A 13,875-nucleotide genomic window follows, 5' to 3' on the forward strand; every position below is an offset into this window, starting at 1 on the left:
GAGCAGCAAATGAGCAATGGAAGGCCTTCAAAGATGAGATAGTTCATGTACAAATTGACACAGGCCCACAAGGAGGGAGGAAGGGCTAGAGCTCCTTGGATGGCTGAAGATAATAGAGATTAAAATGAAACAGAAAAAGGAAGCTCATGATAAATAGCAGATTCATAATTCAGTAGAGAATCAAGCTGAATGCAAATATACAGCAGAAAACTGAAAAATGAAATGAGGGACAATGAGAAAAGATTAGCAAGTAGCATAAAAGAGAAAGCAAACGTCTTTTATAAATATATAAATAGTAAAAGGGTAGTCAAAGAAAGGGGATGGTTGATTATGGACCAAAAAAAAGATCTAGTTGTAGAGACTGAGGTACTAAATGAGTACTTTGCATCTATCTTCAATAAAGAAGGCGGGGGGGCTGCCAATATCACAGTACAGAAGGATGTGGTAGAGAAATTGGATAAGATAAAAATAGGTAAAGAGGAGGTACTTAAAAGGTTGGCAGTACTCACTGTAGAAAAGTCACCCTGTCTGGATGGGATGCATTCCAGATTGCGGAGGGATGCAAGGTTGAAAATTGTGGAGGCTCTGACCACAATCTTCCAATCCTTCTTAGATAATTTTTTAAATATTTATTCATGGGATGTGGGCTTTGCTGGCTAGGTCAGCATTTATTGCCCATCCTTAATTGTCCTTGAGAAGGTGGTGGTGAGCTGCCTTCTTGAACCGCTGCAGTCCATGTGATGTAGGTACACCCGCTGTGCTGTTAGAGGGGGAGTTCCAGGATTTTGACCCAGCGACAGTGAAGGAACAGCGATATATTTCACAGTCAGGATAGTGTGTGACTTGGAGGGGAACTTGCAAGTGGTGGTGTTCCCATGCATCTGCTACCCTTGTCCTTCTAGATGGTAGTGGTCGTTGGTTTAGAAGGCGTTGTCTGAGATGGGAATGGTACCAGTGGAATGAAAAATTCCACGGCTGTTCAAAATAGGACAGAGAGGGCTAAACTCTGCATTTACAGGTCTGTCAGCCTAGCTTCAGTGTGGGGAAACTTTTAGAGACATTAATCAGGGGTAAAATTCATTGGGCCTTGGACAAATATGGTTAATAAATGAAAGCCAGCGCAAATTTGCTAAAGGCAAATAGAAGTGTTTGATTAACTTGATAGAGATCTTTGATGAAGTAACAGAGTGGGTGGATGAAGGTAGTATGGTTGCTGTATTTATGAACATTGAAAAGACTTTTGATAAGGTACCACAAATTGAAACCTATGAGCTTAAAGAGGCAATGTTGATACAAAATTGACTAAGGGGCAGAAAGCAGAGAATAGTGATGATCAGTTGTTTTCAGACTGGAGAGATGTGTGCAGCAGTGTCCAGGGGTCAGTGTAGATACCACTGCACTTTTTGTTATATATTAATCACAGAGCCATTAGGGAGCTAGAATGGCTCGGTGGGTAGCTCTCGTGTCTCTGAAGGCCCCTCGTTCAAGTCCCACTCCAGGACTTGTTAATGGCAGGAAGGACATCTGGCTGTAAAATCACCCACCAAATTCAAAAATAATGGTTGATACGAAGATGGTCAAACAGCATTGGTGGCCCAATGTAACATAAGAGAAGCAGAAAGAAGAACCATTAGTCATAGAACCATTGAACAATACTACACAGGAGGCCATTCAATATGTTGAGCCTGTACTTTGGGAAAGCACTTTAAACAATTTAGCCCTTTCCCATAGCCCTGTAATTTTTTATATCCTTTCAAGTGTTTATCCAATTCTCTTTTGAACACTATTATTAACTCTGCTTCCACTACCTTTTCAGGTCATACATTCCAGGTCACAACATGTTACCTTTACCAATCACCTTAAATCTGTGTCCTCTGCTTATCAACCCTTCATCCACTGGAAGAAATTTCTTCTTATTTACTCTATCAACACCATTCTTGATTTTGAACAGCTCTATCAAATTCTCCTTTCAATCATCTCTGCTCTAAGGAAAACAACTTCACCTTCTCCAATCTCTCCATGTAAGTGAAGTTCCTTACCCCTTGCATCATTATTGTAAATCTTTTCAGCATCTTCTCGAAGGCCTTGACATCCTTCAAGTGTGAGGCCCAGAATTGGCTAGAAACTATGCATTACAGAATGCTCCACAGGTTACAGGGGAATGGAACCAGTGTAGAAATGCTCTTGGATGACTTGAAGAAACTATGAACATCTGGATCCCAGATCAGCATACAGTAAGGTTCTGAGTTAGCATCACCATGATTAGCAGAATGCAAAAGCACCCAATTGTTTCATAACTATAACCAGCCAAAATGTACAATATGCATAAATGTACAATATGCATAAATATCATCTGGCTAATTCTGGATTAGAAACTGTTTTTTATATTATTAGTAGTATTATGCAGGCAAATACTTTCCACCACAAAATACAATGTTACCCTCCAGGACTTGGTGTTACCAAAAGTCCAGCATATACTTCAACTGTATGCCCCTATGTAGGGTATCAGATATTAGGAGACAGGGCGTTCCATTGTATGGCAGCACACTGTAGACGCTCTAGATTGCAACTGTTCACAAGCTACAATTGCCTTGTACCAATGCATTCCCTTCTCTCATCAGCCAAGTCACTGCCCTTTATGATGATCATAACCTTGAGGACATTACTGAGCTGGATGAAAACAACTCCTTTGCAGCGACCAACAGGGTATTTTGTAATTTATTATCCCAGAGTACACACGCACCTGAAATAGAGACAAGCTTATAGCTGGACAAAGATGGATACAGATCAATTGCAGTTGTGTTTCAGAGACACATTATACTTTTGTTCTGGAAACTGTAAAACTGCAATTGGTATTCTGTTTAAGGTAAACAGACAACATTCCAACAATTATTGAGGGATTGTTCAGCAGGAAAAAATACACTTAGGAGGCTATTAAAACTACAGACTAATTCTGCATAGTTTCTCATTCCTACCATTCTATTGCTTCTCTTAACCAAGACTTTTTTGAGGTATTTTGGGGATGTGCTGGTACCAGGAAAATTTGGAAAATTATCTCCCCCATTAGTCAAGCAATAAGGAAGGCATCAGAATTTTTGTTGCTTTACCCCAGTAAACTACTGCTTTTGTTTGGACATTCTTATAGCAACTGTTTTCTTTTAGAAGAAATTGTACATGAGATGTGGGTGTTGCTGGCTAGGCCAACATTTATTGCCCATCCTTATTGCCCTTGTTCAGGGCGCATTTAAGAGTCAACCACATTGCTATGGATCTGGAGTCACATGTAGACCTACCAGGCAAGTATGGCAGGTTTCCTTCCCTAAAGGACATTAGTGAACCAAATGGGTTTTTACAAAAATTGGTAATGGCTTCATGGCCATTATCATACTTTTAATTCCAGATTTTTATTGAATTCAAATTTCACGGCCCGACGTGGTAGGATTTGAACCCAGGTCCCAGAGCATTACCCTGGGTCCCTGGATTACCAGCCCAGTGACAATACTACTATGCCACTACCTCCTCTGTTGCAACTCATATGGAAGGCTTTCCACTCCTACCAGATCTCACACTGGATCTTGACTAAATCATTCCTACCATTCTACTGCTTCTCATAGAAATTCAACCTATTGCACCTAGTACCTTGATCAGTCTAGAAGAATCCCAATCATTCAATCATTTTATAACCTCTAAATTCATACCTAGAGCTGCTTAATGCAACTTTATTGAAGAGAAGTACTGATGCTGCCTTTCTGTTTCTCAAGTTGCTGTTCCTTTTTTGTCATGTTGCCGCTTGAAAATTCTTTGAATCATATTTTCCAACCATCTGCTGTGTTTGTTCAGCTGCTAGCTTTCCTAAAAGAAAAACTGCTGACTGTCGCAGTTTTCTCCTCCATTCTAATCTTGATGCTCTTGGCAAAGAACATCCCTGCACTGGTTGATTCTGTTTTACAACCATAACTTACATCAGGTTGATCTTTATCACAGTGGATCATTTGTTATCTGATCTCTGATCCTATCTCTCCAATCATTTTCAAAATATGCACCTTTGAAAATACTGCTGTCTTACACCATTTCTTCAGTCTCTCTTACTCCCAGAGCAAGAAGAAACCAAGATTTATTTTCTTCATGATGAACTACTCCTCAAGAACTTTTCCCTTGTCCCTCACCTGCAATACCAAATATGAAAAGTTCATGGGTTTCCTTAACTCTTCTGTACAGTTATCCCTTGGCTTTACTTTCCTTATTTGCTCCAACCTCAAATCCACCTTACCTTCGATCTCCCTCATCGCTTCTTAGCTGCCCTTCCACTTCATCCACTGCCCTCTCCAAGTTCCTCTTAATTCTTGGTCCCTAGAAACCCTCCCATGCAATTATCCCTCCTGATTCCCATAGTATCACTGATCATTAGATACAAAATAGACACCAAGATAAAGAGTATTTTTATAAAGATAAAAAGCATCTGTTCCCTTAGTCTTCATACATTTTCTACATTCTTTATGATATATACTTAGGCCATTTTCTAAATTAAAGGGGCTATATAAATTCAAATTGTTATTATTTCACACTGTGCATTTCTGAACAAGTTACCATCATGTGTTCTTCTATCAAATAACTCATGTCTTTCTTCTGAAATTGTTACCTGGGCATAAATTATGATTCATTGGATTCCTTTTTCATCAGCTCTGGGATGTTCTCTCTGATATCAAGGGTTACTAATGGAAATCAGGATTGGGAATGCTGGATGATGGCCAAGTCTCCCCTCCTTAGTCCAGAGTGCTAAAATTAATTGCAATGACCTAAGCATAAAATCAACCATCTCAGAACAGGCTAGGAGTCATATTTGAGATCTTCTGGTAAGTTACACATTGCTTTCCCGCTGAGTGTTTTTTGAGAATTGTTATGACCGCAGCTGATGTTGTATGCTGAGCAAGCCAAATCCCAGAGGGAAACTTGTCTTAATGATCATAACTTTTTTTTGTATTTTGAAAACAAGGGGAAAACTACTATTCCCAGAAGCATGGAATCCCAGTAACACTTTAAGGATTTTAAAATTAGAAGATTTAACAAGGAGAAGAAAAAACATAGGCACAAAAGATTAAAATTATACAGTTAAACAGTCTTACAAAACACCCCCCCCCCACCCCCCACCCCAAGAACAACCCATTTGGTCAAAGCACACAAGTAAACGACTTGGCAACAGCTCCCTTATAGATTTTTAACCATAAAAATCCGGTAATATTACCCAAGGCAACACTTGCTGCTACTTTAATAAAGTATACCACACAACTTCTCACTCTCTTTCCTTCAGTTGTGGAACTGAAGAAGTTCAGAAACACACTGCTTTCTAAAAATAAAGGCTTATCTGGCTTGAAACCGGATGGTTGCTTCAAATTCACAACTTTTCTCAGCCCAGAGCTGGTCTCAGGACATCTCCCCCACACATCTTTCCTTAAATATCCTTTTCACCTTTGATTTTAGACTCCACTGTTCTAAGCACCTGTTTGAACTCAATCTTTCCAAGATATAAAAATCTTTCATGTCTTTCCATTGCCTCCACTTTTGAGCAAAATAAAATTTAATAACATTGCCTTGTTTACCAATGAAACCTTTGTAAGTTGTAAAAGTCCCTTGTCACTTCTAAACTCCCTTTGAAATTTAACAGCTGAAAAGTCAAGTTACTAATTATTTTATAATGCAAATTTCAAACCCAACATCTTTACTCGTACACTCAACTTCACCATAGCTTCTCATTACAAATGCATGCATCTAGCCCCTTTACCTTTCATCTCTCTGCTCCCACAGATAGTCTGTCTTTACTAACCTTCCCCCAGTTTAATTACCCATGGACAGACACACACACACACACTCACAGCCTTCTTCACAGGGTACCACCATATTCCCAAAAATATTTTAAAATAATAACATTCATCTTCACAGAATAAAAAACACAAAAGTATAAGCAATATTTTTGAGTGGAAACAATGACAATGCCAAAGCTACAGGGTAAATAATTTAACTTTCAGAGCAGTAATAGATGTTTCCTTACTAGAATAAACTATTCATTCAAGTGATCTGTGGATTAGACCAAATTTGCATTTACTATGCACTAACCAAATTCAGGTCATCTTATTTTACAAGTTGATACCAGAAATACATGGCTATACATATCAGGAAAATGAAAGTAGAAATGCATGGATATACATATCAAGAAAGCTTGCAGGCTGTATCTCTTTTCTCTTGAAAAATGAAGTCTAAGGGGTGATCTAATAGAGATCTTTAAAATTACAAATGGGTTTGATAGAGTGGATTTCACTGGTTGGGAACAGCATAACTAGAAGCTAAGAATTAAAGATAATTCCCTAGAGATCAAGTAGGAAATTCAGAAGAAACTTCTTTACCCAAAGAGTGATAAGAATATAGAACTCGCTACCAGAGGGAGTAGTTGAAGTGAATAGTTTAGACTTAAGGGAAAGCTTATGAGGGATAAGGGAATAGAGGGCTATGATGATAGATTTAGATGTAAAAAGATGGGAGGAGGCTCAAGTGGAACAAAAAGACCCGCATGGACTGGTTGGGTTGAATGGCCTGTTTCTGTGCTGTACATCCTATGTAATCCTATGTTGATTTGTCTATTCTATAAGCAGGAGGAGCAAACTGAATATACCACAACAATTAATACAATTTGCGTTGTGTATTCACCTGATAGTAATAGATTAAAGATGATAGACTAGGTACACAAATTTCAAAGAAAACTCTTCATGTTAATGTTTCTACCTCCAATGGAACGTGTTAATTGCACCTATAGAAATGTTGCTTCTGGAAAGTCTGTGAAGCGTAGTGCACCTTCTGACATGTGAACTAAGTTCAATAGTAAACATCATCTTATAATCACAGCATAAATCTAAACTTGTTAATGCGTGTTTGCCAAGAAAATAGTTATTAGCTGCCAAACATAACCCATTGGTTATAAAACTTTGGTAAAACTTGTCACATAATAAGCCTAAAATATTTCATGTATTTTCTTTGCTACACCTGTCCAAAAAGGACATACAGAAACTGAAGCAGTAAATATATTTCTATTACAAAATAAAAACAGAATTACCTGGAAAAACTCAGCAAGTCTGGCAGCATCGGCGGAGAAGAAATCAGTCAACGTTTCGAGCCCTCATGGCTCTTCGGCAGAACTGAAGCATAGTTTCAACAAGGGAGAAATATAAATTGGTTTAAGGTGGGTGGGGGGGAAGAGACACATTGAGGGTGTGGTGTGAGCAGATAATCAAAAGATGTCAGAGACAAAAGGGTCAAAGAGGTGTTGAAGGTGGTGGTCTTTGTCTGAGAAAAGTGCTAATTAAGAATGGAAAACAGGATATTCAAAGTACAGCTCTAGTGGGGGTGGGGTGGAAAGACTAAAGGTTTTAGTTTTAGATTTAAAAATAATGGAAATAGGTGGGGAAAGAAGAATCTATATAAATTATTTAAAAAAAAGGCGGGTGGGGGGGGAAAAGAAACGGGGTGGGGATGGGGGGAGGGGGAGTTTAAGATCTAAAGTTGTTGAATTCAATATTCAGCCCAGAAGGCTGTAAAGTGCCTAGTCGGAAGATGAGGTGCTGTTCCTCAAGTTTGCGTTGGGCTTCACTGGAACAATGCAGCAAGCCAAGGACAGACATGTGGGCAAGAGAACAGGGTGGAGTGTTAAAATGGCAAGCGACAGGGAGGTTTGGGTCTTTCTTGCGGACAGACCGCAGGTGTTCCGCAAAACGGTCGCCCAGTTTGCGTTTGGTCTCTCCAATGTAGAGGAGACCGCATTGGGAGCAACGAATGCAGTAGACTAAGTTAGGGGAAATGCAAGTGAAATGCTGCTTCACTTGAAAGGAGTGTTTGGGCCCTTGGACGGTGAGGAGAGAGGAAGTGAAGGGGCAGGTGTTGCATCTTCTGCGTGGGCATGGGGAGGTGCCATAAGTGTGGGTTGAGGAGTAGGGGGTGATGGAGGAGTGGACCAGGGTGTCCCGGAGGGAACGATCCCTACGGAATGCCATCAAGGGGGGTGAAGGGAAGATGTGTTTGGTGGTGGCATCATGCTGGAGTTGGCGGAAATGGCGGAGGATGATCCTTTGAATGCGGAGGCTGGTGGGGTGATAAGTGAGGACAAGGGGGACCCTATCATGTTTCTGGGAAGGAGGAGAAGGCGTGAGGGAGGATGCGCGGGATATGGGCCGGACACGGTTGAGGGCCCTGTCAACGACCGTGGATGGAAAACCTCGGTTAAGGAAGAAGGAGGACATGTCAGAGGAGCTGTTTTTGAAGGTAGCGTCATCAGAACAGATGCGACGGAGGCGAAGGAACTGAGAGAATGGGATGGAGTCTTTACAGGAAGCGGGGTGTGAGGAGCTGTAGTCGAGGTAGCTGTGGGAGTCGATAGGCTTGTAATGGATATTGGTGGACAGTCTATCATCAGAAATTGAGACAGAGAGGTCAAGGAAGGGAAGAGAAGTGTCAGAGATGGACCATGTGAAGATGATGGAGGGGTGGAGATTGGAAGCAAAATTAATAAATTTTTCCAGGTCCCGACGAGAGCATGAAGCAGCACCGAAGTAATCATCGATGTACCGGAGAAAGAGTTGTGGGAGGGGGCCGGAGTAGGACTGGAACAAGGAATGTTCCACATACCCCATAAAGAGACAGGCATAGCTGGGGCCCATGCGGGTACCCATAGCCACACCTTTTATTTGGAGGAAGTGAGAGGAGTTAAAGGAGAAATTGTTCAGTGTGAGAACAAGTTCAGCCAGACGGAGGAGAGTAGTGGTGGATGGGGATTGTTGGGGCCTCTGTTCAAGGAAGAAGCTAAGGGCCCTCAGACCATCCTGGTGGGGGATGGAGGTGTAGAGGGATTGGACATCCATGGTGAAGAGGAAGCGGTTGGGGCCAGGGAACTGGAAATTGTTGATGTGACGTAAGGTGTCAGAGGAATCACGGATGTAGGTGGGAAGGGACTGGACAAGGGGAGAGAGAAGGGAGTCAAGATAACGAGAAATGAGTTCCGTGGGGCAGGAACAGGCTGACACGATCGGTCTGCCAGGACAGTTCTGTTTGTGGATTTTGGGTAGGAGGTAGAAGCGGGCCGTCCGAGGTTGGGCGACTATTTCTATTGCATTGTATCAGCTTCACAAATAAACAAACATTCTTCTGCTGTTTTCATCTCACTTTCCTAAAATACTGATTTCTGGATTACCATTTTATAGTAGTTAGTTGCCTAATTTGCTTGGATAACTTCAGGCAAGTCAAAACTTATTTTTTCCATTAAAGCAGTTATTTAAGGAATCTTGGACATAAGCAATGCTCTCCTTCAACATTCTCCACTTACCGATCTAGATGGGACATGACTGTTTTAGAGATATCAGCCCCAGCCTCTTGTAGTATTCGGATGATCTGGAAAGGTGAGTCACTATTTCTGCCTGGGTGAATGATGACAGGGCAGCCAAGCTGTGATTGTGCCTCAGCTGTAGCTTGAAGAACTTTTCGTTCACTCTCCATCACTGGCCAAGAGCAGCCAATTTCTCCGATCACTCCACATTTGATGTCAGTTCCATCAGCTCCATGCAGAATTTCGTTCACCATAATATCTGTTAACTAAACAAAGCAAACCTAATGGTGTAATTAAACCAGAGTTCCACAATAACTTTTGCTGTTAAAAATAGTGCTCATGACAAAGATAACTCTGATAGGTTGCTCACTGATTTCAACATACACCCAAATTCCCCCAACTGCTCTCCTCATTATGCTCCCATGTTGTTGATCAGCCTCATCCATTTCCACTTCCTCAACCTTTGTGTTCCCCTTTCCCCCACCACTGCTAAGATTTCTAACACTTGACACTCCAACCACTTCATCATTTCTCTGATCATTTCACGTCTTCATGTCCACCCCAATCCCTCAGCATCATCCTCTGGTTTCACCCTCATCTCTGACCTTTCTTCAGTTTCAGTGTCTTCCTCTGCACCAGAAACATCCTTATTGCATCCCGTCCACAGCATTGATATCCTCATATTCAAAGTCACCATCAACACTCTGCACAATTGGGAGGTGTTATTCTTCTCCATCCTCCTTGATATTTTTGTTGTCTTCAACATGATCAACCACAACACCCTCCTCCACTGTCTCTCATCCTTGGTTCATCTCCTGCACCCACATGGATCTGGTCCTGCATTTCGTCTTATTGCTGCTTGTACAACATTCTTCTTGCATGTGTTTGCCGAGAAAACAGGTGATTAGCTGCCAAATATAACCCATTGGTTATAAAGCTTTGGTAAATCCCAAGGATTTTAAAGTTGCAATAAAATACACATTTTTACTTGCATGATGTAGCCAGCATGCCACCTGCAATAGCTTCTCTGATATTGTCCCTCACTGATATAATCTAGAAGTCTGTGGCCAGGTTTTATGTGTATGTTATTGTTACTTTGCTATTTTATCCTTGATACTTCAAATTTTGCTATGCTGTTGGACTGCCTATCTAATAAACCAGAATTTCGTGCAATCCACATTAAAAAGAATGAAGATATCCTATTTAATTTCCATCAGAATTGCCACACGTTGACCTGATCCTTTCACCTTCCTGAATATCCACACAAACTTAGCACAACTTGACTCAATCATTGTTTGCTACTTGGCTCCAAGCTAAAAATCAAAAAGCAGGATGGGATCCTGAAAAATAGTTCAGAGGGGAGAGAAGCTGAGATGGAATTAGAAGTTAAAACACTAGTAAGTGAGTCTGGAAGGCAGAGGAAACACAGGCTAGATAGGAAAGAAATGAGTTTAACAAGGCTAAATGGAATATATTGTAATGCAAGGAGCCTGAGGAATAAGACAGACGAGCTGAGGGTGCAGATAGGCACATAGGAGTATGATATCATAGCTATGACCGAGACTTGGCTAGAAGGAGGGCTGGATTGGCAGCTCAACAATCCTGGTTATAGGGTATTCAGATGAGATGGGGGGGCGGTGTAGAAGAGGAGGGGGATCCCAATATTGATCAAGGAATCAATTACAGCAGTGAGGAGGGAGGGATGATATCTTGGAAGGATCATCAAATGAGGCCATATGGGTAGAAATTAAAAAATCACAAAAGGGGTAACCACACTGTTGGGTGTGTACTATAGACCCCCAAACAGTCAGGGAGAGATAGAGGATCAAATATGTATCAAATTTCAGAGAAATATAAGAATAATAAGGCAGTAATAATAGGGGACTTTAACTACCCAAATATTAACTGGGATAGTTTTAGTGTGCAAGGTAGAGAGGGAGCAAAATTCTTAAGTTGCATCCAGGAGAACTTTTTTAGCCAGTATGTAGAAAGCCCAACAAGGGAGGGGGCTGTTTTGGACCTAATATTCGGAAATGAGCTTGGGCAGGTGGAAGGCGTATCGGTAGGGGAGCATTTTGGAGATAGTGACCATAACTCAGTTAGATTTAGGATAGTTATGGAAAAGAATAAAGTTGGACCGGGAATAAAAGTTCTAAACTGGGGAAAGGCTAATTTTGCTGAGGTGAGATACAATTCGGCCCAAGTGGACTGGGAGCAGATGCCTGTAGATAAAACTGTGTCAGAGCAGTGGGAGTCATTCAAGGAGGAAATAGTGAGAGTACAGGGCAAATATGTTCCCGTAAAAACAAAGTGGGGGACCAAGTCCGGAGAACCCTGAATGTCAAGGGACATAAAGGTTAGGATTAAGCAAAAAAAAGAGAAGCTAATGGCAGATACTGAGGGCTCAATACGGCAGAGTCCTCAAAGGAGTATAAAAAGTGCAGAGGGGAACTTAAAAAGGAACTTAGGAAAGCTAAGAGAGTGCATGAGAAAGCATTGGTGGGTAGAATAAAGGAAAACCCAAAGGGGTTTTTTAAAATATATAAAAAGCAAGAAAATAACTAGGGAAAGAGTAGGGCCAATTAGGGACCATTGAGGTAATGTGTGTGTGTACCCAGAAGATATGGGTACAGTCCTCAATGAATACTTTGCATCTGTCTTCACAATGGGAAAGGACAACACAGATATAGACATCAGGGTGGAGGACTGTGAAATAGTAGAAGAAATTAACATAGAGAGAGAGGACGCACTAGCGGGTTTAGCAGCCTTGAAAGTGGGTAAATCTGCAGGCTGGATGAGATGTATCCCAGGCAGTTGAGGGAGGCAAGGGAAGAGATATCAGGGGCCCTGACAGTAATTTTCAAGTTCTCCTTGGCCACAGGTGAGGTGCCAGAGGACTGGAGGACTGCTAACATTGTCCCATTATTAAAAAAGGGAGGAAGGGACAGACCAGTCAGTCTAACCTTGATGGTGGGGAAGTTACTAGAAAGAATTCTGAGGGACAGAATATATCTGCACCTGGAGAGACATGGATTAATCAGGGATAGTCAGAATGTATTTGTTAAGGGAAGGTCATGTTTGACAAATTTGATTGAATTTTTTGAGGAGGTAGCCAGGAGTGTTGATGAGAGTAATGCATTTGATGTGGTCTACATGGACTTTAGCAGGGCTTTTGATAAGGTCCCTCATGGCAGACTGGTCAAGAAATTAAGATCCCACCGGATCCAAGGCAAAGTGGTATGTTGGATCCAAAACTGGCTGAGAGGCAGGAAGCAGAGGGTGATGGTGCAGGGATGTTTCTGTGACTGGGTCTGTTTCCAGTGGCGTTCCACAGGGCTTGGTGCTGGGCCCTTGCTGTTTGTGATGTACATAAATGATTTGGACTTAAATGTAGTGGGTATGATCAAGAAGCTCACAGATTACACAAAAATTGATAGGGTGGTAAATAGTGAGGAGGATAGCTGTAAACTGCAGGAGGATATCAATGGACTGGTCAGGTGGGCAGAGCAGTGGCAAATGGAATTCAACCTGGAAAAAAGTGTGAGGTAATGCACTTGGGGAGGGCTAACAAGGCAAGAGATTACAATATGAATGGTAGGACCCTGGAAAGTACTGAAGATCAGAGGGGCCTTGGTGTGCATATCCACAGACCCCTGAAGGTGGCAGGGCAGGTAGATAAGGTGGTTAAGAAGGTAGATGTGATACCCGCCGTTATTAGCCGGTGCATAGAATGCAAGAGCAGGGCGGTTATGCTGGAACTGTATAAAACGCTGGTTAGGCCACAAGTGGAGTACTGCATGCAGTTCTGGTTGTTGCATTATAGGAAGGATATGATTGCACTGGAGAGGGTGCAGAGAAGATTTACCAGGATGCTGCCTGGGCAGGAGGGTCTGAGCTATGAGGAATGTTTGGATAGGCTGGGTTTGTTTTCCTTGGAGCAGCGAAGGTTGAGAGGGGACCTGATAGAAGTGTATAAGATTATGAGGGGCATAGATAGGAATGCACTTTTTCCATTACTAGAGGGGTCAATAACTAGGGGGCATAGATTTAAGGTGAAGTAGAAGGCTAAGAGGGGAGTTGAGGAGAAATCTTTTCACCCAGAGGGTGGTGGGAGTCTGGAACTCACTGCCTGAAAGGGTAGTTGAGTCAGAAACTCTCGTAACATTTAAAAAGTGTTTAAATATTCACTTGCGTTGCCATAGCCTCCAGGGCTATGGGCCAAGCGCTGGAAAATGGGATTAGTGTAGTCAGATCTTTGTTGACCAGCACAGACATGATGGGCTGAATGGCCTCCTTCTGTGTTGTAAATGTCAATGAGTCAATGTCTATGAGTCATATCCTGTCTAATGCCAAGACCAGTGACTTTCCACTTATGATACATTCCCTCTATCTAACTTTACCTCACCCAAATACCTTGTTGACTGCAAACCTTAACTTTGCCACATCTCTCCCATATTCACTATAACTTTATGTCTTCTCAGCTTCATCATCTTAGGCAACTAAATGGATTACAA

At 41.7% G+C, this 13,875-nt stretch overlaps 1 protein-coding gene across 1 annotated transcript in view; it reads right to left on the reverse strand.

The window, feature by feature from the left end:
- The window catches only part of pter (phosphotriesterase related), a 44,522-nt gene that overhangs the window by 16,557 nt on the left and 14,090 nt on the right, over positions 1–13,875 (reverse strand). The window contains exon 3 of the mRNA XM_078538412.1: positions 9,362–9,627. Coding sequence (XP_078394538.1) covers positions 9,362–9,627 — 266 coding nt within the window. The remainder of the gene's footprint in view (positions 1–9,361; positions 9,628–13,875) is intronic.

Source organism: Cetorhinus maximus, chromosome 3 (assembly GCF_964194155.1).
Source record: "Cetorhinus maximus chromosome 3, sCetMax3.hap1.1, whole genome shotgun sequence".
Classification (NCBI taxonomy): domain Eukaryota; kingdom Metazoa; phylum Chordata; class Chondrichthyes; order Lamniformes; family Cetorhinidae; genus Cetorhinus; species Cetorhinus maximus.